At 46.5% G+C, this 27,634-nt stretch overlaps 2 protein-coding genes and 1 long non-coding RNA gene across 4 annotated transcripts in view; 2 read left to right on the top strand and 1 right to left on the bottom strand.

The window, feature by feature from the left end:
- Positions 1 to 304: 304 nt before the first annotated feature.
- Positions 305 to 7,903, top strand: PPIE (peptidylprolyl isomerase E). Its single transcript, XM_082229546.1, has 10 exons — positions 305 to 409; positions 522 to 620; positions 1,994 to 2,037; positions 2,673 to 2,699; positions 3,217 to 3,298; positions 3,435 to 3,535; positions 4,091 to 4,214; positions 6,378 to 6,563; positions 7,460 to 7,602; positions 7,699 to 7,903. The coding sequence occupies exons 1-10, from the start codon at positions 331 to 333 to the stop codon at positions 7,765 to 7,767; spliced, it is 954 nt and encodes a 317-aa protein (XP_082085672.1). The 5' UTR covers positions 305 to 330; the 3' UTR covers positions 7,768 to 7,903.
- Positions 7,904 to 8,340: 437 nt separating this feature from the next.
- LOC309535978 (bone morphogenetic protein 8B-like) overlaps positions 8,341 to 27,634 on the bottom strand; it is a 28,924-nt gene continuing 9,630 nt past the window's right edge. The window contains exons 2-8 of one of the 2 annotated variants that reach the window (XM_082229530.1): positions 19,061 to 19,253; positions 17,261 to 17,409; positions 16,250 to 16,444; positions 14,695 to 14,774; positions 13,326 to 13,436; positions 10,767 to 11,680; positions 8,341 to 10,123 (exon numbers count right to left, since the gene is read on the bottom strand). In XM_082229530.1, coding sequence (XP_082085656.1) covers positions 11,531 to 11,680; positions 13,326 to 13,436; positions 14,695 to 14,774; positions 16,250 to 16,444; positions 17,261 to 17,409; positions 19,061 to 19,253 — 878 coding nt within the window. In that variant the 3' untranslated portion in view covers positions 8,341 to 10,123; positions 10,767 to 11,530. Of the gene's footprint in view, positions 10,131 to 10,766; positions 11,681 to 13,325; positions 13,437 to 14,694; positions 14,775 to 16,249; positions 16,445 to 17,260; positions 17,410 to 19,060; positions 19,254 to 27,634 lie in introns of both variants that reach the window. The other variant, XM_082229529.1, reaches the window with a different exon arrangement.
- Positions 17,317 to 24,673, top strand: LOC309536008. Its single transcript, XR_014221483.1, has 2 exons — positions 17,317 to 17,428; positions 23,838 to 24,673. It is a non-coding gene; the product is annotated as an uncharacterized lncRNA (long non-coding RNA).

The raw sequence follows: 27,634 nt of genomic DNA on the forward strand, positions 1-27,634 counted from the left end.
CCCCTATAGCTCAGTGCTGCCTACACTGATGGGCAGCGGCTGCCCAGGGTTTCAGGCAGGGCGCTTGGAGAGATACTAGTCCTCACGGCTCTGAGCAAAAGGGCCGAAGTAAATCGGAACATGGGAAGCCGCCTTGTGCAGACTCTTGGGTCCCCCCAAGCGGAGTACTGTCCACACCGACATGACAGCAGCGGCTCTTCAGGATTGCAGGCGGGGGTCTTGGTCCCGCGCACTTGGCCCCCTCTCCCCTAGGGCTGGGCACAACAGCGCCCCGCCCTGCCCGAGGAGCCCCGCTGCAGAGCGGCTTCCCTGGGGCGAAGGCGCGCAGCGATGACGTTTTACTTCCGGCGCGGAAAAGGATTGTGGGAAAGGAAAAAGATGGCGTCTACCAAGAGGGTGCTCTATGTGGGTGAGTGAGAGCTCGGGAGGCGGGGAAAAGGGGGCGGCGGCGGGAAAGGGGGAAGGGGTTGGCGACCCCCGGGACCCCCGACTTAAGCGTGTGGCCTTCGTGCGTCTTTCAGGCGGGCTGGCGGAGGAGGTGGACGAGCGGGTGCTCCACGCAGCCTTCATCCCTTTCGGCGACATCACGGATATCCAGATCCCCTTGGACTACGAAACAGGTGAGGAGGAGGTGGGGGGCGCTTGGATTTGTAGCTACAGCAGCAGCAGCCTCGGGTGGCTTTCTAGAGGCTTTGGACTACAACTCCCATCAGCCCCGGTCCAAAACCTGCGGAGGGAGGAGTTCCCGGCGTTGGGGAAGGCTGAGCTGGTGGGCGGGATTTTTCTCCTGCATCTTGAGCCGAGAGAGGATTTCTGCAGGTGGTAACTTTGCCATGCGGGGATCTTCTCTGCTGCAGGGCTAATGCTGAAGGTGCAGGAGCTCTATCATGGCCACCCTCGGCATGCAGTGATTCCTGTTGCTTTGAAAGGCGTTTCCCTCTGGCGTGGGATGTTTCCCCAAATCCCTGCTTGGCTCCTCCAAGTGGGTTTGAAAATGGGCCCTGTGTGTTAGGTTGGGCAAGATGCCAGAGAGGACAGAGATCCTGCACCTTGAACAGTTGTGTAAAAGAAGGGAAACCACACCTGGCATGCGAAGCTGTGCCTGTTGAAATGGCTCCGTTTGCACAACTGCTCAAGATGCTGGAGCCCTGTCCTCTCTTGCATCCTCCTACTCGAGGTCTATCCATGGACAGGAGTGATGCTTTGGATTCCTAAGGAAATACTTGAATTTTTAGGCCACCACATTACATTTGATATTGTATGCCTTAAGTGTGGACTCTAATAGCAGGTGGCTCAGATGCTAAGACTTTTTCCAAACTGACCGAGGTGAGGTATCCTTAGGTTTAGTCTTGACAGCATAACATACTGTACTTGTTCTCAAATGAGACTCATGAGCTTCAACTGCTCATCATAACTCCTGGATGACACACAGAGCTCTTCTTTGGACTTTCAGCTTCTGGTGTATGAGCTCCATAAGCATTTTTTCCATAAATGAAATATGAAAAAGAGTGTGCCCAATATTTTGCACCATCTATAATTTCACTCCACAGTGTTTGTTAATTATTTGTGTTGTTCTGTTCCAGTCATTTCGATCTTATTTCAAACCCATCCAGATGGATGGAGTATAAATAAATTATTATTTTTTATTTTATTATTTTTAGGAGTTTAGCGCTGAATTCTTACTTCAGCATGATGCAGATTGGTTTTAGATTTGTACTTATAAATTGGTCCTGACAAAAAACAGAACTTTGTGGCTTCTTGCTTTCTATATTCTCTGAGAAAAAACAGCATCCAGGTGGTAGAATGAAAGTGAATTTCTGAGCATTTTACTTCTGTTCACTAAATGGTCTATTAGTAACATGCCATAAATCAATTGGACGGGGCTTCTGAAATGTCAGTGTGAGATATTTTGCTTCTCTTTGCAATCTTATGTTGATGTTTTTTGTCTGCGTTGGATCCTTTGAGTGCTAACTTTTCTCTTGTATTTCTGCAGAAAAGCATCGAGGTTTTGCTTTCATTGAATTTGAGCTGGCTGAGGTGAGGAATAGCAGAGGGGGGTTTTTTGAGGTGGATTTTCAGATTTGTTGAAGTTTTGCTCATCCATTTCCCCTCACATTTGCTGAACTGCTGGTGGGGTGGTGGTGGTGGTAAAAAAGGGTGCTGACTTGGGTAGTGGCTGGGTTTAATCAAAGAAGGAAGGGTTGGCCTTTGAGGGCAGGGGAAACTTCTTGATTTTCCAGGAATATTTTTATAGTTGCTTGAATAATTAAAATTGAATGAGCAGTAGAGAGTAAATGTAAATGTATCTTGGGTCAGAAAGCAGTGTTTGAAGGCACCATTAGGATTACAGTGGAACAGAAGCTTGTATTGCTTAACCATTGCTTAACCATGCAGAATCATGACTCTTCCTCATTACATTCCTGCTGCTCCAGTTAAATTTCAGAGCATGCGACTGTTGAAACTGTGAATGGGCAGAATTGTAGACTGGTGTTCAAAACTGTATTTCTGTCTTTGTAAGCCTGTAGCGATAATGTGCCTGACTATCCTGCTTCTTGTGGCTCCTAGGAACAATTTCTCTCTCACACTTAATACTTCTTGGCATAGGGACACCAAGCTGGAGTGAACTAGATGAGCAAGTAAGCACATAGTAAAATCTATATTTTTCCTCTTAGGATGCTGCAGCCGCCATTGACAACATGGTAAATTGATCTTACTTACTTTTCTGGAAAGTTCAAATGATGCCCCTGCTCTGGATTCCATTTCATGGGAAGAAAGCAGCCCAGACACCTTGGGCCTCCCTTCTGGGATGCTTTACACAGCCTCCTCATGCAAAAATGTTTGTTTCAGGTGGCCTTTGAGAACTAAGAATTGAAAGATCTCCTTGCTATGCATTAGCCTGATTAACAAACACTAAACCAGTGTTACAGAAAGCATTGGGCTCATGTGCCCAATGCCCTCTGCTTTCCTCCCCTCCCCCTGAACTGCCAGGAAGGAAAATTCTATGATGTTTTTATTAATGATTAATTTATATACCACTTAATTGGCAAAGTGACTTCTTTGTCACCCAGCGGGTGTGATCTTGGGCTAGTTGCTCCCTCTTAGCCTAGTCTACCTCACAGGGTAGTTGCGAGTATAAACTGAAGGGGTGCTGCTTTGAACTCTGGCAGAAGGGTGGGATAAAAGTATGTCATTAAATAATACTGTCCCCCTTTCTAGAATGAATCTGAGCTCTTTGGGAGAACTATTCGTGTCAACCTGGCCAAGCCGATGAGGATTAAGGAAGGATCCTCCCGCCCAGGTGAGGCATGGAACAGATTGGTGCCACAAGCTGATAGTCTTAGCTGTTGTGTGTGGGGAAGCCATTGTATTTTATACCTTGATGGCAAAAAGATCGATACTAGATTCTTTCCCCCCCTTCTGTTTCTCTTTGATAGTTTGGTCAGATGATGACTGGCTGAAGAAATTTTCAGGGAAGACGCTGGAGGAGAATGTGGAGGAAGAAGGGGCAGAGCCTGCCCGATCAGAGGCCCAGGAGGTACAAAGGCATTATCTTGGCTTGTGGGTGGGAGGATACAGCGCTCTGTAGTTGCAACATCTTTGGGGGGACATAACTATTGAGCCACATCTACACAGGGGGCTTGTTACTAATAATCTGTTGCACTTGCTGAGCACTTTCAGTCCCCCTTAAGTTGCAGAGTACCCCAAGTTTAGCCTGCACAGCCTCTTTGCCTGCCTGCGCAATGGATGGTAGTGTTAGGCCTGTGCACACCAGGTTGCCTGACAACTGAGTGCAGTTTGGAGGCATGGCATGCTCTTCTTCCACATCACACACACCTTAAGAGGGCTTTCTTTGCTTTCAGAGGTGGCAAAATTCACTTAGAGATCACAGTAGCAGCCATAGTAATAATAATAATACCTTTATAAAGTGCTTTGAAGTATCTAGTTGCTTCCTGTACATTATCACAGCAAACCTTACAACAATCCTGCTAAGGCTGGTCACATAGAGATAGTGGCTTTGCTGAGGTCGCTTTCAAACTCATGGTTGAGGTGACTAGGGTTTTGGACTTGGAAAAAGCTCTGTTTCTTCTAGGGTGAACCACCAGCAAAAAAATCAAGAGCAAACCCCCAGGTTTACATGGACATCAAGATTGGAAACAAGCCTGCTGGTCGATTGAACATCCTGTTACGATCAGATATTGTACCTATGACCACCGGTAAGAAAAGGCTCCTTTTTGTACAGTGGCAGGTTGGAAACCCCACATTTCCCCCCACAGTATTTCAGATCAATTTCCTAGATCCGCCTCGCTCTGCTTTTTGAAGTTGGAGGACATTTCAGCACCTCACCCGTTCTCTTAAGAATTCCCACAGATGGCAGGCACTTGCTGATATCCAATGTTCATTGCATTCAGAGTCGACCCATTGATTTCAGTGGGTCTACTCTGAGTGTGACTATCATTAGATGTCACACAGCAGCTCTGAAGTAATATCTGTAAGCTTCCTTTGGCCCTGGAGACTTGATTTCAAGTAGCTACATGTTCTCTAGCATTGTTTCTTTTATCCTGGGCTGCAAATTCCTCTTTCCCAGTTGAGCACAAGACTGAGTCAAAACAAAATCATTTTGTCTTTTCCTGCTTATCCATTAAAATTCTACCATTTCCTGAAGCAGCAGACTTATTCCCTTATCTTCCTCCTTGCTCTGATGTGAGGTAAAGAAGCCCCTCTCCTTTACTGTGTTCTGCATCCTCTGCAAACATGGGGAAATTCCATTTTACTTGTCTCTTTTTCTCCTGCAGTGGAAGTACTGGCATTGTTATTTATTTCTGCATATATTAGATACCGTTGCTTTGTTTTTAAATTGTTTTTAAATTTTAGAATTCAGTTGGAATTCAGTTAAATTATCAGTATAGTCAGGGCTTTTTTCCCCCAGCCAGAACTAACCAGAACTCAGTTCTGGCCCCTCTCAGGTGGGTGCCATTGCCATTATCGGAGAATAAGTGAGGTGTTCATGGTGAGTTCGGACACCTTTTTTCTAGAAAAATAGCACTGAGTATAGTAGAATTATTCTAAAGAAGACTGAAGAGGCTGAACTATTACCTCATTCAGCTACGTTTTGTTGTATGATATGAGGCTATCTTTGTAGCTCTCATTAGGCCTGGGCGATATATATTGATATATTGCCCAGGACAGGTATGAGGGGTAGACTGCGAATGTGGTTTCACTAAGCGGTATATCGCTAGTGAAACCTCCACTGTTCCCTTGTCCCTCCAGTGCCCAGCACAGTGAGGGAGAAACAAGCTGCAGCTGGCCACTGAAGAACTCAGGGCTGGGTGCGTTCACCAGTGTGAAACTGCCATCGCGGTCTGCCCCTTATGCCAACACAGAGGGAGAACCAAGCTGCACTGGCCAGGTGCCGATACAGCTTGTTCCTCCTTCCGAGTCTTTAAACTGCTTGGCTGACAAGTGCAACAGCCAAGCAGTTTTACAGAGCCCCCAACCTGCCAGTGGCTCGTGCGAGCCAACATCGGCGTGGGAGCTCCGTTAAACTGTAACCGCTCGCGGCTGAGGAAGCCTTGATCTTTCTCCTGCTAGCATGCGTGGGAGTGGGAGGCTTTGCGCTCCCTGGCTGAGGTGTGCAAATAAGCCCCCATCCCTCCGGCATGCGCGCGTGTCAGATGGGTGGGGATCTTGCTCAGCCGGGGGTCAAGTCTTTGCGCTCTCTGGCTGAGAGGGCCGTGCCAGCGAAGGTGAAAGGGAGCCCTGATGACAGAGTCTGCCAGGTTCCGTCGCAGTGCTTCCTCTGTTTTTTGGCAAGGGAGGGTGCGAGCAAGCAGCCTCTTTCTCATAGGAAAAGGAGGCGGCTTGCACCCACACCCACACTCTTGCTGGTGAAGCTGAAGGATCCCTGTGAACAGAGCCTGTCAGGCTCTATTCTCAGGGATGCCTCCATCCTTGCCGGCAAGGAGAGGGCAAGCAAGCAACTTCTTTCTCCCAAGAAAAGGAGGCTGCCTGTCCGCCCCTCACACCTTGTTGGCAAAGGCAGCCTTGCAAACTGAGCCTGTCGGGCTCCATCACAGGGCTCCCTCCATCTTGGGGAGTGGAGGGCTAACTCAGCTGGGGGGACGGGAGCCTTCATGCCCTCCAGTTGAGCAGCGGGCTGGGGCCAGCTGCATTGCTGAAAGCACCTCAGCTCCTGCAGAGAGCGAGCTGAAGTAGTCTCAACTGGGGCCTTGCAGGCTGGGGCCCATGCAGCTCTTTTCAACTGCGATGTTGGGTTGGTGATGTTGAAAACCTAATATTGCCCAGCCCTAGCTGCCATAACCCCCTTCGTTGTCCTCCTCAATTTTGAACATTTCTGTTTTGACCCTCCTGGATTGCAGAGAACTTCCGCTGCCTGTGCACACATGAAAAGGGCTTTGGCTTCAAGGGGAGCAGCTTCCATCGTGTCATCCCACAGTTCATGTGCCAAGCGGGAGATTTTACCAACCACAATGGCACTGGGGGCAAATCTATCTACGGGAAGAAATTTGATGATGAAAACTTTATCCTGAAGCACACAGGGGCAGGTAAGTAACAGAGTTGCTGGGGTGGAGGGTGCGTTTATTTGCCCTCAAGTTGGTCAGGCAGTTTGGAGTCGAGGTTCTCTTGATCTTTTGACTTGAGCCTCCTGCTTTAATTGCTGTGTTGTTTAGAATTATTTTATTGTGTATTTTAATTATGGATGCTTATATTTTAATATTAGCATAACTACTTCATAATTTGTAAATGACTTAGAAGCCTATTTTGGCAGATGCATACATTAATGAATACTAATAACATCCAGCAGGTTTGTGCCAAGTTGGAGCATGCCCCAGCGTCTGCTCTGTGGTGGTGCAGGGATAGTTGGGGTGTTGTTATCCTCCTGCCTCTCTTCCCTTCACTCCAACCAGCCACCACCATCAAATAGTCAAGTGGGCTTCCTAAGGCCATCTTTCCCAAGACACCTGGTCCCCCACTTCTTGCATTGAAGCTAGCTCTGCACAAAAGAATCCAGGTTCCTCAACACTGCTTACTGCAAATGAGGCAGAATTGTTTCTTTTACTTAGCTTTATTCTAAGAGTGTTTGTTTTTACATAATCTTTCAAGTTTCCAGGCAAAGAATTAAAGGAAGTGGGAGCTGTTAGATTTTGGGGCGGGGTGGGGATATATTGCAACAATGTAAAGTGTGAAACGATTATATCTCCCAAATGGTGGTAGTTGGCTTTTTTAAAATATATAATTAAATGCAGGTTTAGAAGATGCTACAGTATCTTCTAGTCTTCCAAAGCTGGAGGTGCAAGAGTTCAGCCTCAACTCCTTGTCTTGTCACCTGTTCCCCTCTCCTCAATTTGTTATAAACATGTGCACACACAAACACACAGATAGATTTTTTTTATTCCAGCGTTGGAGGAAATTTTGAAAAGGATGGCTTGTGTCTTTGTAGGCTTGCTGTCCATGGCCAATTCTGGCCCCAACACCAACGGCTCACAGTTCTTCATCACATGTGATAAGACTGACTGGCTGGATGGGAAGCACGTGGTCTTTGGAGAGGTGACGGAAGGAATGGACGTGGTGCGGCAGATCGAGGTTAGAAAGCCAGAGGGACTGAAATGTCCCAGCACGTTTTTATTTCTTCCTTTAACCTGACTTTAACATCTGCTCCTCTCTCTCTTTATTATAAAGGCCGAAGGCAGCAAAGATGGGAAACCAAAGCAAAAAGTTATCATCTCGGACTGTGGTGAATATGTGTGAACGAAATGAGCAGAGCACCACATCACTTGGTTACAAAAAGTGTATTTGTATGTCCTTACTGAGATCTGTAGATTCTAAAGAAATCTATTTTGTACAGAACTTTTCCTCCTATAAATAAATTATAGCTATTTTTTTACACCAGGCCTTTTAAGAGTTTAGCTTTTTAAACTTTCTTGCCAGTTCAGCCATGTTTGTCTTTCTGAACTACAATTAGAACTTTTTAGGTTAAAACACCATAGACTTCTCTAACCGAACTCTTTCATCACAGGAAAAAGCCTCCCTGAGACATTGCATTGTCCTTTTCTGGACATTTTTAAGAGATTGAAAAGGTACTGTGGAGATTTTTAGTTCTAGGAAAACCTGGCTCAGACCTAATGAGACCTGGTGCAGTTAGACAACTTCAATAGATGTTTGAGATCTTAACTTTAATATCCCAAATCTACAGTGAAGCTGTGCTTTGTCTTACCAGCCTAAGTCCTGTGCCCAGAAGATGCCAGCATGGCCACCTTGTCACCACTAAATCTGGAGAGCTGGTGGTTACATTCATATACAACGTTAAATGATAATCTAGTGTTTGTTTTCTTATTTCAGTTTATTTGTTGACTGATAAAACATTCCTAGGTAACACTGATTGTGTAGAAATCATTGTGAAATCACGCTGAGAGGCCTTCTGTGAATGGGTCTAATGCCCCTCTAAACTCTCTATAGGTTAGCCATCCTAAAATAGCTCACTTAAAAGAGGTTTAGATCTACTTATGCTCCCAGTGGTTATCAGCCAGGGTAGAACCTCCATGTGCCAATGCAGCATAACCTTAAGTACCAGTTTCTTTCACCACTTGATACATTTCAGAGTATGGTTGGCTCCAGCAAACTTGGTGGGGTAAACTGCCACCAGCATCTCCTTCCCAGCTCCCTGTCCAAGTTTTGGTGAGCTCTTGCAAGAAGTGGGGTGGGTTGAAATTGGAGTAGCCAGAACACACATGGTTCATTGTTCAAAAAAAAATGTAATCCAGACATGCTGTATATATCCACTAGAGAATCTGATTGGTAAAACCTTCTGAACAACCAAGGGAAAGGATTTTTTTTCCACACAATGTATAATTATGGGGTTTGTTGCCACAGGATGTTGTTACAGTCTCTACCATAAGTGGCTTAAAAAGAAGATTAAGACCTATCATCTTGGAATCATCACTGATGGCTAAAAATGAAACTTGTGTCTAGAAGCAGCAATGTACCACTGAGGAACGGATTCAGGAGCAGACAGGCATGGACTGTTGCTGCAATGGCTGTGAGATTCCAGGGAAGTGAACCTACGCTTGAATGGGCCTATGGCCTAATCCAGCCGGGCTCTCCCTACTTCTTATGCGTCACTGGAGCTGTAGCAGGCTATGCCAAAGGGAGTGAACTGAGGCCACAGGCCCACAGGAATGGGTGTGGGCTGCCGTGCCTCTAATTGCTGGGGAGAGGAACTGGCTCTTCAGGTGTATGAAAGGAGATGCCCAACAGATCAAGCTGGAAATACTGAGGATTCTGCACAATCTTCCTGGCCTACAGAGAGATTGTGGTGTGGGAGTCACTGAATGATCCTCTGCTTGGGGACAGTGAGTAAGGGGGTGCTTTGGGGTGCTTGAGAGACGCGCGTAATTATTCTGAGCAAAGCTATGTGCAAGTTGCAAAATGGTTCCTTGTTCTCTTTAGGAAGGGAACAAGCAACCCCCCTGGCTGCAGATGTGCTGAGCAAGCCAGTCGGGAAAGCTGGTTGCTGAAAGAGATGGAATGAAGACATTTCTGTGGGTTGTGGCGTCCAAAGGAAGACTTGCTGCAAAGAGGAAGGCCTGGGGCAAGGAAACTGCTCCATATGCTCGGTGCCCTTAATCATTTGCTCTACTTCAGGGAAGGGGGTGCAGCTCCCACTTCTGCTTGGATGGAGTTCCCAAAGGGCATTGGACATAATTTTCTTCTGCATGTGGCCAACACCTTCCAGATTGATTATACAACCTGGTTCTAGCATATGGTGCACCTCCAGCAAAGAATGGAAACTAGCAGACCTAAAAATGCCCAGAGTCCCTTTTGGCTGTTAATCCAGGGTCAATCCAGGTGTGTGTGAGGGGGGAGGAGTGCCTGCTCTCTGGAAGTGCCCCAGATGATTGGAACCCATTGGCTACTTTATACACAAAGAGAAGAAGTGGGTGAGGAGAACCACATTCTCTAGCCCATTTCACCAGGGGGGCACTTCTTTGACCCGGGACAGGGTTACTTAGGGTGTTCTATATTAAGGAAAACCTCATCCTCCGCCGAGCCTTCCAAAAGGTCTCTTGCAGACCTTCCTTAATGCCACATGGGAAAAGGTCTGACACTGTCAGCTGACGTGCCCGAAGATTAAGGCTTTCTGGGAAACGATATATAATGAAATGAAAAAGGTACTTAAACGTACTTTTCCTAAGAAACCAGAGGCCTTTCTCTTGGGCATTGTCGACCAATTGGTGCCAAAGAAAGACAGAACTTTCTTTATGTATGCCACAACAGCAGCAAGAATACTTATCGCAAAGTATTGGAAGACACAAGACCTACCCACTCTGGAAGAATGGCAGATGAAAGTGATGGACTATATGACACTGGCTGAGATGACCGGCAGAATCCGCGACCAGGGGAAGGAGACGGCAGAAGAAGAATGGAAGAAATTTAAAATCTATCTTAAGGACTATTATAGACTTGATGAATGTTAGTATGTCGAGGTTTTAAGAAAGAAAGGGTTACAGCGATATAAGATTAGACTGAAGGAAAGATTAAGAAGACATATGTTTAACAGATTTAATTGGAAGTTGCTGGGAAACTTTGGACATTGGGATGCAGAAAGGGGAGGTACGGTGGAGTCTGAGAAACGAGGTTTATGAAAAAAAAAATTATGAAATTATACGTGTTTGTATGTCTTTTTATATGTTCGTATTGTTTAAAATTTTTGTAAAATCAATAAAAAATTATATTTAAAAAAAAGACACTGTCAGCTGAAGCCCTGGGTTTTGAGGAGGCACCACAGAGCAGTCTCCCCAACATGGTGGCAGCCCCCAGTTGCCAGGATTGTTCCTTGCCTCTGGTCTGCCTCATGTGGACATGGTTTGCATGGAAGCCTGAAATTTGGGACCCTCAGGGTTTCAAAGAAAGTGTGGCTGTCATGTGCAGAGCCAAAGAGAGATCTGATAATGTGCTGGAGGACTTATGAAAAGCTCCAGCATCCCCAAAGGGCAAAGGCGACACTCCCCAGGTGTGTTCCTCTCTCTGGACTGACCAACGCTTGCACACGCTGTTCCTTGCAAGATTTTGGACTGCCTTCTGTTTCAAAAGCCCTGAAAATGTCAGGGATGAAATAAAGTGTACAAACAGGGCACCCTAATTTGCATGCTTCTCTACCGTGGCTTTTAAAGTTTAGTTTAATTTACAGTGCAGGAACTGGGCGGGGTCTTGGCACAGAATACAAAACAGGCCTATGCGTGCAGCCAGATCATGTTTTAGTTTGCTTGGCAAAGGTTCCTCTGTGGGGGATTGTTCAGTTTGTTGAGGATGTGAACCAACTGACCTCCAGCCAAACAGCCCGAGTCTGTGTCAGCTCAAGGTCAGGCGGGAAGAGCCGACTCCTTCACTTACTGCATAGTGGCAAGATTTTAGTCCCCTTCCTCTCCAACAGGTGCTCAGGGCCTGCAGACTGCCAGGGCGTCCCTCCTGCCTCTTTCCTGCATGCAGCAGCAGTCCAATGTCCACCCAGGTATCAGTGGCAGCCACATGTCTTGACCACCATGTTGCGGTGTTTCTTGAGGATGACGTTGTTGTTGCTGTCATAATAGAGGACTGAGGTGGCGCTGAGCTTGGTGGGTGCGCAGCAGGCCTTGGGGACTGTTTCAGGCTTCATCAGGTGAACCTAAAAATGGAGTTAAAGGGAGATGCAGTCATTGGAGCTCTCCTCCATCGGAAATTGTCCGGCTTGGTTGGAGCGTTGAGTAACCAGCCCCCGAGGTCCAAAGGCTGAATGTGCACACCCCCAGCCTCCCCCCCACCCTAGCATCTTGATTTGGAGAAGGAAAAAACTTCAAAGCAGCACTTGTTTATACGGAGAAAAGGCATCAATTTCCATGAGTAGGTTATTTGTCCGCGCTGGCAAAAATATTTATTCAAAACCGTTTGGCAGCTTGAGTTGCAGTTTATGTTGGAGCCTCTCTCAAGGCACCATCGCTGGAAGGCAACTATCGAGGGGCTGGAAGTCAGATTGCAGCGGCTGTTGCTTCCACTGCACATCTACTTTTATCCCATTGAATTCCAGCTGAAGGGGAGTGGAGGATTATCACGATGCCTTTCGAGGGATCAGGATGCACCTGGAACTGCCTCCCCACCCCAATGAAGTGAACAAGAAGCTCTTGCAACAGAGGGAAAAACCAATTGGAGAGCACCTGCTTTGCAGGGAAAGATGGCCTCACGCTCAGTTGCCTGTCTAAAGGCCCAATGTATGAGGTCTCTGGGGTTGCACTGGGTCCAGAGAGCAAGTGAACTCATTTCAGCTAGAAAACGATCTTTGTGCATGGGAAACAGCTTTTGTAGCTGGGGTGAGAGAGATACAGCATCACAAGCTTGCTCCCTCTGCCTCTCCTGACTTGTCCCCTGCCCATGCAAACACTAGGGCAATTGTTTTGAAACCCAGTCAGTTGGAGCCAGAGCCCTACTGGCTGGGGCTGATGGAAGTTGTAGTCCAAAGATACACCACTAGGTGCATTTCCACCAAGCACCAGAACTCCCTGAGGGCTGCAAGAAGGAAGGCCACCATGGAGTCTATGCTTCAGCTTCACTAAGGGCCAAACTATACGTCAGATGTGTGGTTGTATTTTATAGATCTCTTTGTAATTTAAAAAAAAAAAAAGGAGCCAGGAAAAGGAAATACGTCATCAGGATTGGGGTTGAAGGGAGCATTAAGGATTTGGGTGAGGGGCGTTAATTCTTTCCCTTGCACCAGAGCCCTGACAAAAGTCATCTCGCCTTCCTGTTCTCGACCACAGGAGGGAAGATGCTGCAAGTGAAAGGCTGGGACCTGGAGCATCTGCCACACACGAGGGACATGCCAGATCATTAAAGCACAACCAAGTCTCCCGATGTCATTGTGACATCAGATGATTTGTCAAGTGGGAAACCCTTCTCATTCATCAAACCTGGCCCGCAAGCTGTAGGAGAGAGAACTGCCCAGCCCAATCCAGTCCCCTGCACTACCAAGTGTACTAAAGGCATCAGTGAAAGCTACTGACCTAGGGGCGATAGCGGAACAAGGGTGCACCCCATTTCTTCAACTCCGATCAGAAAGTCACAGGAAGCTGCTCAAAGTCCATCTAGCTCAGTACTGTCAACTGGCAGGAAATCTCCAGGATTTCAACGGAAGTCTTATCCCATCCCTACCTGGAGATGCCATCGGGGATTGAACCTGCTCTGCTCCTGAGCTATGGGCTTTCCCAACACTTACAGACAATCCCATCTAGCTTGCCTCTCTTGATCCAAAGTGCCCTCTGCCATGTGGAGACACTGACCAGGGACTGAAGGATGGCATGATTTGTGGCATTCATGCAGGAGTCCAAAGGGAAAGCGCAGTCCCCTGCGCAGTAGAAGGCGGAGTAGCCCCGTGGGGCAATCACCCAGTCCTGGAAGAACAAAGCAAAATAACTTAGGAGAAGGTGTGGCTAAAAAAGCTTACCTACAGCAAAGGCATTTAAAGAACTCTCTGACTTTAGCAGTTTTCCTAAAATTAGGTTTCAATCTTAGGGTGCAGTTGGTTGCTGCATTTGAGTTTCTGCTTGAAGTCCCCAAAACATCAGCAGCTGACTCCACAGCAGCTCCAAGCAGGGCTTTCAGTGTGACTGCTCCTCTTGGGTGGAACAGCATCTCCACTGAGATACAACAGGCACCTGCTATCTGCACCCTCCAGAATCAGTGGAAGACATTTATATTTTGAAAGGCTTTTTCAACTGGGTAAAAACATCTCTGCCTCAGGAGTCTTTTGGTATTGTTTTGAAACCATTTTAGTTGTTTTTATGGTGTGTTTGCAAATGGCCTTGAGACTCACATGAAAGGTGATGTATAAAACAATAAAATGATAATGATAAGGAGGTCAGGGAGAGAGATCAGACACCACTGAATTCCCATCCCCATCACCACAGAAATGTCTGTGACCCTGGCTCTTCAGACGCCAGCCCTCCAATGTTGGCGAGGTTTGTGTTGGGGGCAGTGGGGGGTATGTTGGAGGAGGAATCTGAAGGATCCAAGCTTTCCTAGCCCCCAAATCTGCAGCAGCCTTTCACCTTTATTTCCCCCTCTTTTTTTTTGTTCCCAGTGGAAGGGAAATTAGGTTGTTGTTTTTTTAAAAAAAAAATCTACCCTGAAAGGGATGGAGGAGCTCATTTCTACCATGCTGGCATGAGACCACGGGGAAGGGCACTAGCAGAGCAGTGAAACTACTGCCAGCTTCACCGTTGGCCTGTACTAGCTCTAGGACTGCACTGGTAGTCTTTTTTTTCTTTTTAAGAGATCTACATGAGTCCCCAAAACTTCTGATATCTAAGCCACACATTTTCTTTGTAAGCTGCTGATCAGAATGAGACACAGACAGAGATCGGTACTCTGCCACAACAATGTGGGTTAGGGGTGGTTTCCTGCATGGGGGTGTGGGTGTGCTTGGGTGCACACAAACTGGGCTTATGGGAACAGCGATTCACTTTTCTGGGCTGCCACCTTGGGAATCCCTGAGAAAATATGCTCTATATAAACCTGCCATGACTTTGAAAGAAATGGGTTCAGAAAGACGGAAAAGATTGGAAAGGAGAAGAGGAAGGTGATGCTAAGATATTTAACTTTTCTCGGGGAAATGACTTATGTAAAGAAGAACATTTTAAAAATAGTTACCATCCATTTAAGCTCTTGAAAGTCGACATACATCTCGTGCCTTCTGCACACCTGCCGCCCTTCAGAAATGTGGACATCATCTGGGGGGGAAAGACCAAGAATGTCCATCAAAAGGCAGGTGGTTCTCTTATCATTCACTGAATGGGCAATAAGCCAAAGGGAAATCTGCACCATGGAAGGGCAGTGGTGGGCAACCTCTGCCCCCCAGCGGGCCATTTGAACAACACTGTGCCTACTTGCCCTTTGCCCAATGATGTTGGGTCTAGGGCAGGCGAAGATGGGGCTGCATCCAAAGGAGTTTACAGGCACTGCTGAGCAGCTGATGGACTCAGCTACCTGCCAAGCCCCAGCAGCCAGTTGATGAACCTGGTAAGCCTCGGAGCCACAATAGATGGGAAAGAAGAGGAAATATGTCTCCAGCATCTTTTTCAACATTACTACCATTATTAAAGCAACTGTTGGTGGGCTGGATTGGTAAAGTAGACCAGGACCAGGAACTCTACTCCCACATCATCACCCTGATGATCAAAACTGTCGCCGCTACAGGTAACACAAGGGATGCCTGGAGGTTCCCCTCCACCAGCTGCTAATAATGGTTCCAGGGTGGCGGCGGGGGGATCTGAATTAGGGGTGTGGCCTGAGGGGCACAGCTGATGCCACGGGGACTTGGCCATTCTCTGTGTTGGTGCCCACCTTGAGGCTGTTCAGAAAGGGCTATTAGCCATGATCTCTGTGCTCTGCCTCCACAGCTGGAGACAACAATGCTTCTGAATATAGTTGCTGGAAACTGCAGGAGGGGAGAGGGCTCTTGTGCTTGGGTCCTGCTTAGGGGTTTCCCACTGGGTCATCTGGTTGGCCACTATGAGAACAGGATGCTGGATGAAAGGAGCCATTGGCCTGATCCAGCAGAGGTCTGCTTATGTTTTTATGCTTCGAGCCAATTGCTTTTCTCCTTGGCACTTGGTTGCATTGGGATCTTTCTTGTCGTTTTTATCATTAGCTTTAACTTGGCATGGTTTATATTTCACTAGCCAGTGCTGGGCAGTGCCTTTATTAGGACCAACCCAAAAGCCACAACAGAATTCTCCAGATCTCTTCCTAGGTGCTACAGAAAGTTCTGTGTGTCACAGGGGATGGAATAAAAAAATCAGTCTGGAAAGCCCTGAACTCTGCATCTAGACTCATTCCAAAGATGGAGGCTGGGCAGAGACTGAATTGGTCTCTGCCAAGTGCTGGCAGGCATCAATTTACAACCTAGGATTCTGGGGTGAAGAAGCAATGGCTGATTCCCCATTTCTTAAGACCCAAGTCCACAATAAGCTTCCAGGTGGAAGCATCCCAGGTCCCTTGTTGCTAGCAGCCTGCCAGTCACCTCACAGCACTGAAGGGCCTGCTGGATGCCTGGTGCAGTAGCCTGCTTCTGAGCCCATGCTGGGGCTACATGTGCCTGAGTGACAGAACAAATGACCCTCTGTGGCCCAGCCTGGGGGCAAAGTCTGACTGTCCTTCACTAAGCCGATTCCCTAGCTGCTTCTCCAGCCCTTCTGCTCCTTACCAAACGCTCCTGGGAGCCTGTTTGAGTGCGGGAAGCTGTGGCTCTTCTTGTGCTGCCTCTTCCTCAGGTGCTTGGCTGCACGCGGGACTCTGACTTGGTTTTGGCTTGCCCGGAAAAATGTCACCACAAAGGGCTGCTTGGAGCGCGGTCCGCGGCGACCCAAGAGACCAGCTGATCCTGGATCAACACTCTGTCCTGCAGAATCCAAAAAACAAACCCTTTCCACTATGTTAATACTGCTGTACATCAGATTAATAGGTGGGGGTGTTAATCTGTTTAGGGGTCATTGCCCAGAGCACCCCACTAGGGAGGACAAGAATCCTGAAGAGGGAGAAAGGGAGACCAGGCACACAGAGACTCTGGTGCTTTCCTTGACTGTTAGCAAATGGCATTTGCAGCCACGAAGAGTTGGACACGACTAAACGACTAAACAACAACAACAAAGATGGACAAATGACTAGATGGAAATTGGATTATAGTCATAATGTGCTTTACCTTCCTTGAAAAGTTAGCTTCCATTTTTTGAGGCCTTTCCAGCTTTGATATGTATCAGACTACACATTTAATCTTATTTGCCTGTTGAAATTTGTATTCTGCCTTTCCACCAAAGGGTGCTCAAGGCTTTCCAAATGTATCATATTATTGCCCTGCCAGCTGCTCTTTCTTCCTAGAGTTTTGCTGCTTAGGCTGCTTGGTAAGTAGTGTTTCTTTTCTTTTCATATAACGGGGGCTATATGAGATCTAAATGCAACCCCAGCCAGTAATCTGCCTACTGCCTTTTGGATATATGGATACTTTTGTAAACCTATTTTTTATGCTATGGAGCAATACAATTTTTTAATATAAATAAATAAGCCGTACGTGAACAGAAGGTGGTTCCATATGCAATACCACCTTATCAAGTTTGCTCCTCTTGTTCTCTACAGCCAACATAACAACAACTCTTACCACAAAATGGGTTTCCTAAAAACTGCAAAAAAATCAATCAATCAAAAATCCCATTAGCCTTACCGTCCTCTGTCTCCACATAGAGCCTCAAGCCCAAGTTGTATTTGCGGTGTAACAGCCAGTGATTACTTGCAGCTGCGACGTCGAACACCAGCCAGCCCTCTGTCCCAGCCAGGATATCCTGGAGGTCCAAGAGAAGCCGGTCTGAGTCCCTGGAGTAGCAGAAAGCAAGTATGAGCACAACTGCTCGGAGTAAAAAATGCTTGACTTTTTTTTTAATGAAAAACAACACTGTGATACAAGGCAGCCTTCCCCAACTTAGTGCCCCCCTGGAAGACTTGGGGTACAACTCCCAGCATCATCTGAATGTGTTATCTGGGGGCTGATGGAATCTGGAGGGCACTAGGTTGGCGAAAGCTACTATCGAGCTTCCCCAAGATTTTACAGTGTTTTGACAAGGAAATTTTCCTTGCAGCAGTTACTTCTTATTTTCTGCATTTGTTCACTTAATATTTGTATGCATGGTGAACTTGTAGTATGGGTGCATTTATTTAAAAATAACTTCCTCTCTTTCACAGGGGATTCTCCCTACCTAGTAAACCTTTTTGCATTCCGAGTCTGGCATCTGTATGTGTAAATTTTAAAATAATTGGAATGACCTGAGAATACTGGGCAGGGCTGTAGCTTAGTGGTCATGCAGTGGGTCCCAGGCTCAATCTCTGGCATCTCCCGGAAGGGGTGGAAATGTCACCTTTCTGAAAACCTGCCAGTCAGTGTAGACATTACTGAGAGATGGACCAATGATCTGACTTGGTGTAAATGAACTTCCTATTCTGTAAAAATGACTATATTTTGAGGGAGGAATGTAGCTCAGTGGTAGAATATCTACATTGCATGCAGAAGTTCCCAGGTTCAATTCCCAGCAACTCCTGGAAAGTCACTGCTGAGCTAGATGGACCAATGATCTGGCACTGAGTAAGGCAGCTGTCTATGTTTCTAACCCATAGGGAATGTCTCCTTTATGACTCCCACTTGAACGTTGTTACCTGCAGTCAAATGTGGTGTAGGAGTTCTTCCTGTGGGATACTACCTCTAAGTGCAGCCGAGGGGGACTTTGGCCCTGTGCATCTAGTTAGGCTCCCCAGGGCCTTCTCATTTAGCCCACAAGGCCATTTGGGGCAATCAACATGTGACATCATCCTATGCCAATCCCAGCTACTGTGGCAATTTTGGGGCAATTTTTTTGCAAAGCCAGACTTTCTACAACTTTCCACATATGCTGCCATGCAAGGCATGGCTTGAGAACTGCTTCCCAACTTGACTAAGGCATAAAATTGCTGAGCTGCTCTCTTCTTATCCAGGAAGCAAGAGGAAGCTTCTGCCTCTAAGGATGCTGCTATGAGCCTGAAATGCTATTCACCTTCAGCTTGCAGCATCCAGAAACTGCTTTCCTGCTCCTCCTTCCATCTCCCAGCTCCTCAGATCTTCACTTTGCTGTATCTGATGGGAGTCTGCAATTGGATATGTGGTTTTCTCCCCAACTTTTTTCTACTGCATTAATTTCCAATATGTTCTGTGAGGCTCATGATGAAACTTTTGCAAGTATGGTTGAATGGAATTGGTGTTTGGGAGGATGTTTGTTCTTTGATTTGGCTTTGTTTTTTAAAAAAATCCCTTACCCACAAATACCTTACCCAACCTGGTACTCAGCAAATGTTTTGGCTGGGTTTTAATTCAGCCCTTGGGCTACAAGCAGTTCCCTACTCCTGCTCCAATGGGGCTGTAATGTCGAACAGTGTTATTAGTCCCCATGGTTTGACAGTTGTGTGTTCTGGGTCAGAAGTTGGTTTGCTCTTACTGTACCTGTTAGAATGTTCTTGGACAATCTCATATATGCTGACGTGAAGGGTTTTGTTGACATGCCAACTGAAGCTTTGCATCTTGTAAATTCGGAATTCAGCCGCTGTTACAGACTCCCCTGTTGGGATCTGTGTCAAGTCAAACCTGAATTCCTTCCAATAAGGCTTCTGGTGGAAGATGTCCCAATCTAGTTCAACTGGAAAGAATTGGGACATGATTACACACACACACATGCACCCCTCCAAACACATGGATTATTGGGACATCTTTAAGCCACATTCTCTATTGTTATTGTTTACTGAATTAAGTCGCTTTAACTTGCCCGGTGCAACCCAAAGTGACTTACAACTGAGGACAGACAAAAAAACCCCACGTAAATACATTAAAACGAAGAGCAAAAAGAAATACATTAAAAATATCCCACCCACTTCTAAAAGGCCACAGATAACTAAAGGATAAAGGCTTGGTTATAAAGGAAGGTTTTTGCATGATGCCTAAAGATATATGATGGCACCAAGCAAGCCACCATAGTTATCACAGTGTTGTATACTTTTAAAGACAAACCAATGCAATGATCATTTAAAAGACCAGAATGCTAAACACCAGTAAAATCTTAATAAAATAGCTAAATAAAATATCAGTTAACTAAAAAAAAATGGAGGTGATTTATTTTATTAATTTTCACTACACAGTTTGATGCTGTCCTTTTGCTATGCTTGGAATGCACTTTAGCCTTCACTCCACATTACTCAAATCTTATTTATTTACTACACTTCTATTTCATCTTCCCCCGAAGGAACTGAAGTTGATTGTTCCTCTCCCCACTTTATCCTCACAACAGCCCTGTGAGGGTGAGAGACTGTGACTGGCCCAAGGTCACCCAGTGGGCTTCACAGGTAAGTAGGGCTTTCCACTTCCATCTGCCAGGTCCTAGCCCAACACTCTAACCACTACACAGCACTGGCTCTATTTACTGAGTTTAAAATACATTCAAGTTTAGCACACACCCAATCTGCCAGGAGAAAATGCCTTCTGAAAACTTTGTTGACTGAGGGTTGAGGGGTGGCGAAGGCAATGGATCTGAGTCAATCTATGTAACATAAAACACATGTCCTCCTCCTAAGGAAGGAGGTAAAGCATCATGAAGTTAGGGGCCACATTTTTCACAGGGAATTTCCCCTCCTGACTAATCAATATGTCTCACAGTTCTTCCATGGCTTAGAAGCACAGTCCTCATATCGTAAAAGACAGATAGATACAGCTGGAGAGATGCAGCGTTAAAATAATAAAGTAAAATAATGGCAGAATCTCCTTTGGTTGCAAGCTCTTAATCTATAACACACACTATAGGAGTAACAGAATAAAACTGGCCCTGGGCAAAGCCAGGATTTTTGTTAGGAGGGCAGTCCTTTTGGGGGGGCAGAACCTCAGTTAGCTATGTATTTTTATTGGTTTTCATTAATTTAGGGGGGCAGCTGCCCCCTGCCCCTCCCCTTGGCTATGCCCATGAAACTGGCACTCAAGACCTGGCAAGGGGAACAAGGGATGTACAAGAACAAATGCCATTGACCCTCTTTATTTTCAAAGAAAACCTCTGAAAGCTGTCTCTCAGGCCACACTAGTAAGATCCACCAGTACCTTTCTTGATTTCAGCTCACAGCAGCTCAGCGGTCAGGAGAATTAGGAGAGAATTGCACTCTCTAGCATTCCATAGGGCATCCTTCGCCAACCTGATGCTCCCCAGATAAACATCTGGAGAGCAGCAGGTTGGGGGAGGCACTCTAGCATCCTGGAATTTAGTGGTTGTTAAGTAGCAGTGCAGAGGCCTGGCGGTTAGCTGGGAGAAAACGGCTGCTTTCCTCCCCCCTTTTTGGTGTGTGAAAAGGGCTGGACTGTCTGTGACGTGCCAGGAGAGGTTAGGGTGGGCTGCGGTTTCCAAAGGAATACTTCCCTTCCCAATTAAGGGAACCGAGGCATAGAGAACTTGATGGGGGTTGGACTGCTTGTGTTTGTTTTTATTTCCAAGTCTGACAAACATCTTCAAGTTTAGGAGCTGTCTGCTTAAGCCAGCCACACACACACACACTTTATCCTTTCCTTGTTTTGCCGTTTTTCTAGTCCTCTCAGCTACACTGACAGAAACCTCTCAAACTGGGAAGCAGGTCTGGCACCTGAGCAAAGCGTTTGCCGCCTTCTGCTGGCATCCAAAAGGTGTCCTTGGCACCAACCAGAGGACCCAACAGGAAGCCCCAAAGCACAACCTGAATGCGACAGCCCTCTCCCCTCCTGTGGCATTCAGAAGCATTGCTAGCTTTGACTGCTGATGTGGAGCATAGCTATTGATAGCCCTCTCCCCTGTGACTTTGTCCACTGCCTCCTGTGGGAGCAAGTTCAACAGTTTAACCATGTGCTGCATGAAGAAGTCCTTTCTTTTATCTTCCAACATTCAGATTCATTGGATGGCCACGAGTTCTAGAGTTTTGGGAGAGGGAGAAGAACTTCTCTCCACCCACTTTCTCCATGCCCAAGCATTCCCAGCTATTCCTCTTGAGTTGTCCTCCTGGTGGGGATGTGGGCCTGGTTGGGCTGGCCTAGTCATCTTCCGCTCCCATGTCATACATGGCAGTGCTGGGAAAGGCCCCTGGCCAAGTGAGCAGGCAGAGAGGCAGCCAGCACAGGCCATACTCCCCAGCTGGCCCCATGTACGTGAACGCGTTGCTGCTTTGTTCCCACGGCACATGTGGGTGTTGCCTCTGCAGCATTTGTCTGGCCGAGCAATGTGATGAGCAGGGAGCAGGAAGATGTTGGAGGACAGGGCTCACCTGTGCATGTGCCACACTGCTTACCTGGCAACCCCTAAGCTAGCCATATGAGATAGAGGTCTCTGCCTTACAGCTAGTGTTGAAATAAGATTCAGCTGCTAGTCCAAGGGGTGAAGTGGAGGAGGCATCTTGTCTGCCTCAGGCAGCAAAACATATTGGGCTGGCCGTGTTTTTAGGCACTTGGCAACTACATTTTTAGTTCTCCTGGCTTTTAATCTCTGATCATTTAACATGCTCTGATTGTTTTCCGTGCTGCCCTTTCCTCTTGGGAACATCGTTTTAATGTCATTTTGCTGCCTTTTTGTAACCTACTATAAATTGCCCTGGGACTTTTTAATTGAAGGGTGGCATTAAAGCAAGCAAACGCAGTGATAGTTGGATGGATTCAATTTTATATTCGTTCAGGGGGTGAGGAGACAACAGTCTCAAAAGCTTTGTGTGCTCCCAGACTACCACCCCTGCATCTAAGAATGTGACCATATTATAAAGCACAGGAGCATGTAAAAACACTGTTTTTGCACTCATGGGCAATTTCTAAAAACAGAAGTTTGGGGGGTCAAGCCAGAATAGAAGGTTAGATACCTTTACCCCATGGGGTGTGTGGTGTGTGTGTGTGTGTAGCTCATGATGATTATTAAAAGGAAAGGCAACCTTCATGTGCTCAGATGCACTCTTTACTTTAATCTGCCCTTTATTTTCAGGCTGAGACCTGCCTCCTGCACATTCCGAAAAATGCTGTTACGCCACTAATGGTGCCTGCAGGCCAGGCACCCAGAGAACATTTCTCACCTTGGGGATTGTAAATGAAGTTCGTTAGTACTTTGCAAACACTGAAAGCAAACCTAAACCAAACCCACATGTTCTTTCCCATCTGTTTACAGGATTATGGGAGTTTAATAGAGACGTTATTTAGCTTTGAGGCACTCTGCAATGAAAGGGGAGGGGAACCCCTTTTCCTAGAAATGCTTCTTCCTAACCAACTGCCAGGGCAGGATGGAGGGTTGTGAGGGGAAGAACTTAGACAATAACTTCTCTGGGATTTATTACTTAAAGCAATCATGTGCTTGTTTTTAGAAGCAAAGGGCATACATCTTCACATCCCAATGCACTTTGACCCACTAAAACTGGTTAGGCAAATATTTTTAACTTTTAATGTACATCCAAGCACTATTCTCCTCCTACTTCATTTCATTGATTTATCTGATGTGGAACTAGTAATAATAATAATAATAATAATAATAATAATAAAAATAAAATTTATTTATACCCCGCCCTCCCCGGCCGGAGCTGGGCTCAGGGCGGCTAACATCAGTAAAATTAGAGTAAAAAACCTAATGGGGGGGGGAACCCAATTTAAAATACAGGTTAAAATGCAATCTAAAATGCAGCCTCATTTTAAAAGTAGCCCATAAATCAAAACCATAAGGGGAGGGAAACATAAGGGTCAGACTGAGTCCAAACCAAAGGCCAGGCGGAACAGCTCTGTCTTGCAGGCCCTATGGAAAGATGTCAAGTCCCGCAGGGCCCTAGTCTCTTGTGACAGAGCATTCCACCAAGTCGGGGCCAGTACTGAAAAGGCCCTGGTCCTAGCTGAGACCAATCTAACCACCTTGCAACCTGGGACCTCCAAAATGTTGTCATGTGTGGACCTTAAGGTCCTCCACGGGGCATACCAGGAGAGGCAGTCCCGTAGGTACATGGGTCCTAGTGGACTTTGGCTGTCTGTTGTTGGAGAGTTTAAGCTGTGTCTCCATCTATATCCCATCTGTGCCTTTGTAAATAACCACAAATATTACAAAACACCCTTAGCCTCCAGTGGCTGCTTTCCTCAAGGAAACCAAGCCTGGGGGAGGGCCATACCCCATAAGCTTCTCATGGCTGGAAGGTGAAAGAGAAGAACAAACAAACATGTGTGTGTGTGTGCGCGCGCGCGTGCACGCACACACTCTCTTTCTCAGGACTGCCTTTCAGGGATTCTTGATGATGACCATTATTCATCTACACTGGGGGATCCTGATAATCGCTTGCTGCTGCTCTGAAACACTCTGGGTGTCTCCATGCAGGCTTAATTTGCAAATGGGCCATTGTTATGTCCCAAACAGAACCTTGGCCACAGGTTTTTAAAAACTCTTTGACTTTTCCATGGAAAGGGGATATCTGGATTATGGGCTGATATTTTGATGCCAACTATGCCATGAGGGTGCTGCAAAAAGATGGCATGCACGAGGCACCCATCCCACAATAAACACCCGTCTGGAAGCAGCCATCAAAAGTCACCAACCTAAGACACTGGATGCTTTGAAAGACAACCAAGGAACATTGAGAGGGAGAACAGAGCCTAGACTGACACCTGCAGCTGAAGGTTAATCCATCTGGTGACCAAGGACATCCCACCTAGCCCTGCCTTTACAAATGGAAATTTTGAGACCCATGTAGGCATCCTTTGCATTGGACACTGATGATTTATGCTTATGATGATATTGGAGCAGCTACATGCAAACCCACTTCCAATGCTGTTTGTACCTCCATATGTTTTGAGGTGGATAGATGGCTTTTAAAATGCAGTAAAATGGGTATGACTTATAGTTTTCTGATAAGGTAACTCTGAACCCATTCCAGCATGGCAGAGACGCCCTTGTGTGGTACTACTGAGGCACAGGAGAGGCAGGTCCATGCTCTGGCAGCACCAAAACACTGATGCTGTGTACTCTACAGACACGGCACCAATTCCTAGCTTCTAGCCACTGCTATCTTTCTCTAAATCATTTGCTAATAAAACCATGTTAGATGGAAAGTCCTAGGACTGTGTCCTTTAATAATGAAATCAAAATAGTTTGAGGCTACAGAAAACACAGCTTGATGTTATTTGGCATGTTAATTGCTTTTGTGTTTGGTTCATATTTTCCACTCTCTTTTGTTAACTCTGATCATCATGTCAGGCTGGATGTTTACATAAGGGGAGTGAGCGACGAAGGGCCCTTCTCCCAAACAGAATGCTGAGATTTTAATTATGCATCTCTGTCTTTTAAAAGTCATTCCTTCCAGCTACTGGGTTCACCACAAACTCCTCATTTTGTTTTTAAAGAAAATAAAGGCGACTCTGGCAGGATGCCCGACCCTGGGCGGATGCGGACACAGAGCTCTTCCTGGCCAGAGGTCTGGGCCTGGCAAGGAGGGATGGGCAACTCTGCTGTCACTGAAGGAGAGGAGGAGGAGGAGGAGGAGGAGGCAGAACTCACCACAGGCAAAGGAAGCAGCCAAAACATTTTGGGAGTGCTGAGGGTGTTTCATGAGAACATAAGAAGAGCCTGCAGCTGGATCAGGCCAATGGCCCATCTAGACTGGCATTCTGTTCTCGCAATGGTCAACCAGACGCCTATGGGGAAACCTGCAAGCAGGATTTGAGCACAGTAGCACTCTCCCCTCCTGTGCTGCTCAAGCACAAACACATTTTACTGTCCTGTTGTGAGACTGGGGGTGGGGAGTGGGAGCATCCACAGGCTTTCATCATGGTTCAAGTTTGAGCCTGGGCACTGCTGGGCTCTCATGTGCTGGACTACCACACTGCGCCCTAGGTGGGGATGCCTTTGAAGAATGTTCAGAAGCTGCAGCTGGCACAGAACAAAAAGAAAAAAGGTTAGCCGTGTTGGTCCAGACAAAAAATTAAGATCTATATTAGGACTACACCTAGTTTCAAGTTCCCCAGAGCTCTTCATTAGGCTGGATGCTAAAGAAAGCAAATTCTTTTGTTACCATCAGCTAAGATGTTCTCCCCCACTTGCTTTGTTTACTATCTGGCCTGATGTTGAGCTCTGAACAATTCAAAAGATTGCCTACTCTTTCTGTGATATTTTGGTTGGCCTAATAACGTGGGTGGTTTTTTTTAATGCCTGATGCAGAATGGAGCTCTCGGGATGCTGACAGGAGCTTGTTACTCAGAGTATGTGACTCCTTTGCCATCTAAATCGGCTCTCAGTATGGTTCCAAGCCCACTCTAACAGCTGGCTGTCATCTTTAAAGTCCTATACCTGGTACCCTACAGATGGTCCAGGCAGCACTCACCAGGCCCAACCAGAACAACTGTAGAATGCTGAGGCTGATGGGAGTTGTTCAGATTTTTTCCAATGAATCTGGGGACACTTTTCAACTCCCTACTAAATAGATGGATTTTGTCAGGGGACTGCTTTGTAAATCCGGGGACAGTCCCTGGGAAACGGGGACATCTGGTAACCTTAAGTTGTAGTCCAAAATACCTTGAGGGCACCAGGCTGGGGAAGGCTGCCGCATATAGATTGATTTCAGGGTATCTAAAGGACTACCTGCTCCTCCCCAATGATGGCCCACCTCTTAAGAGATCCCAGGGTGGTTTTGCTTTGTGCCCCACCATTGTCTGCAGTGCAACTGGGGAATGCAGGGTGGGGAGCAGACAGGCACTGATTTCTCAGTGGAAACTCCCCCTCTCAGCAGCTCTATTTAAGTGTGCTTTTAATATCATCTCATATTTGTGCCCCACTGTATCTCCAAGGGCAGCAGCCTTATTTTGTCCTCACAACAACCCTGTGAGGAGCCTGGCCCAAAACCAGGGCTTCATGGCTAAGGGTAGATTTGAACTAAAAGCTTCTCCACAACAGCTTCAGCTCCTGACCAAGTATTAATTTTGAAAGCTAATTGTATTTCAGCTCATATATAGGTTTGAGAAGTGCATACTAGGTAGTTTCTCATTAAAACGCAAACAAAACTCCATTCCTTCCAGCACCTTTTCCATTTCTGCAGATAATTCCACTATATTTATTTTTCTACATCTTCCAGCATGCCCCATTAAAAAATCTCTGCAGGTCTGCATACAGGATGCCTTTTACACCCCTGCCAGTTTCAAGGTATTTTTAGCTTCAGCCGTGTGTGTGTGTGTGTGTGTCAGTGTCATTTTATTCTATAAATTACACCTCCACTGTAATTATACTAGTCCCTGCTGCCTCAGAGTGGTCCATGTGCCTTTTTCGGACACTAAATTAAAAGGAAATTCTGGCACACCGAACCACATAAAGAATCTGAAGTCTTAAAATATATTTGAATGAGATGCTGAAAGAACTCTATCTATCAGAATCCATGCCAAAAAAATAAGCCGAATGCAAGACTTTGTCTGGAAGGGAGAGTGTGGAACACTTCAGCCCCCCAGCCTTATATAAGCTGCTTACACAACCAGACTTTCATGGGCACAAACCATCTCTCTCGCTCTCCCCCTGCGACCTAACAGGTACTTTGAGGTACATACACCAAGATGTATCTGGCCCCCCATGATGAACTGCCCATCTTTCCAAGAGCTGACATAGAAAAGAAGAGGCTTCTTGACCTGAGCTTCTCTTCCTGTAAAGGGCCTTTCTAGCTTTCCAATATTCAGGGTCAACCCTATCATAAGGCAGAATGGGGCAGTCGCCTCAGGTGACAGATGCTGAAGTGTGGAAAGTGGATGGACTTGCTCTGCGCCTCCACAGTTGAAGACAGTGGTGGATGTGGTGCCCCACACCACTACCCCCAGGGTTAAGGATCCCATTGCCAGTGGTAGCAGGTGAGGAGGCACCATCTTGCCCCTCGCCCATGAACAGCAAAATGCCTTTGGCCAGTGGCCCTAGGGATATTCATGACACAGGTTAAGCAAGTTTTCTATCATTCCACAGCTCAGTTTATTTCCTGCATGGTTTCTTCTCTGCTAGACATCCATAGCAGCGCTGGGACGCCCCAAGCACTAGACCACTGA

This window comes from Podarcis vaucheri (assembly GCF_965113315.1).
Source record: "Podarcis vaucheri genome assembly, chromosome: 7".
Taxonomy (NCBI): Eukaryota; Metazoa; Chordata; class Lepidosauria; order Squamata; family Lacertidae; genus Podarcis; species Podarcis vaucheri.

Bases quoted from the DNA above. Each gene is read 5' to 3' on its own strand.
- PPIE (XM_082229546.1), top strand. From the start codon at position 331: ATGACGTTTTACTTCCGGCGCGGAAAAGGATTGTGGGAAAGGAAAAAG. The intron at 2,038-2,672 runs GTGAGGAATAGC...TTTTCCTCTTAG, and splicing joins TTGAATTTGAGCTGGCTGAG to GATGCTGCAGCCGCCATTGA. The intron at 3,299-3,434 runs GTGAGGCATGGA...TCTCTTTGATAG, and splicing joins GGAAGGATCCTCCCGCCCAG to TTTGGTCAGATGATGACTGG.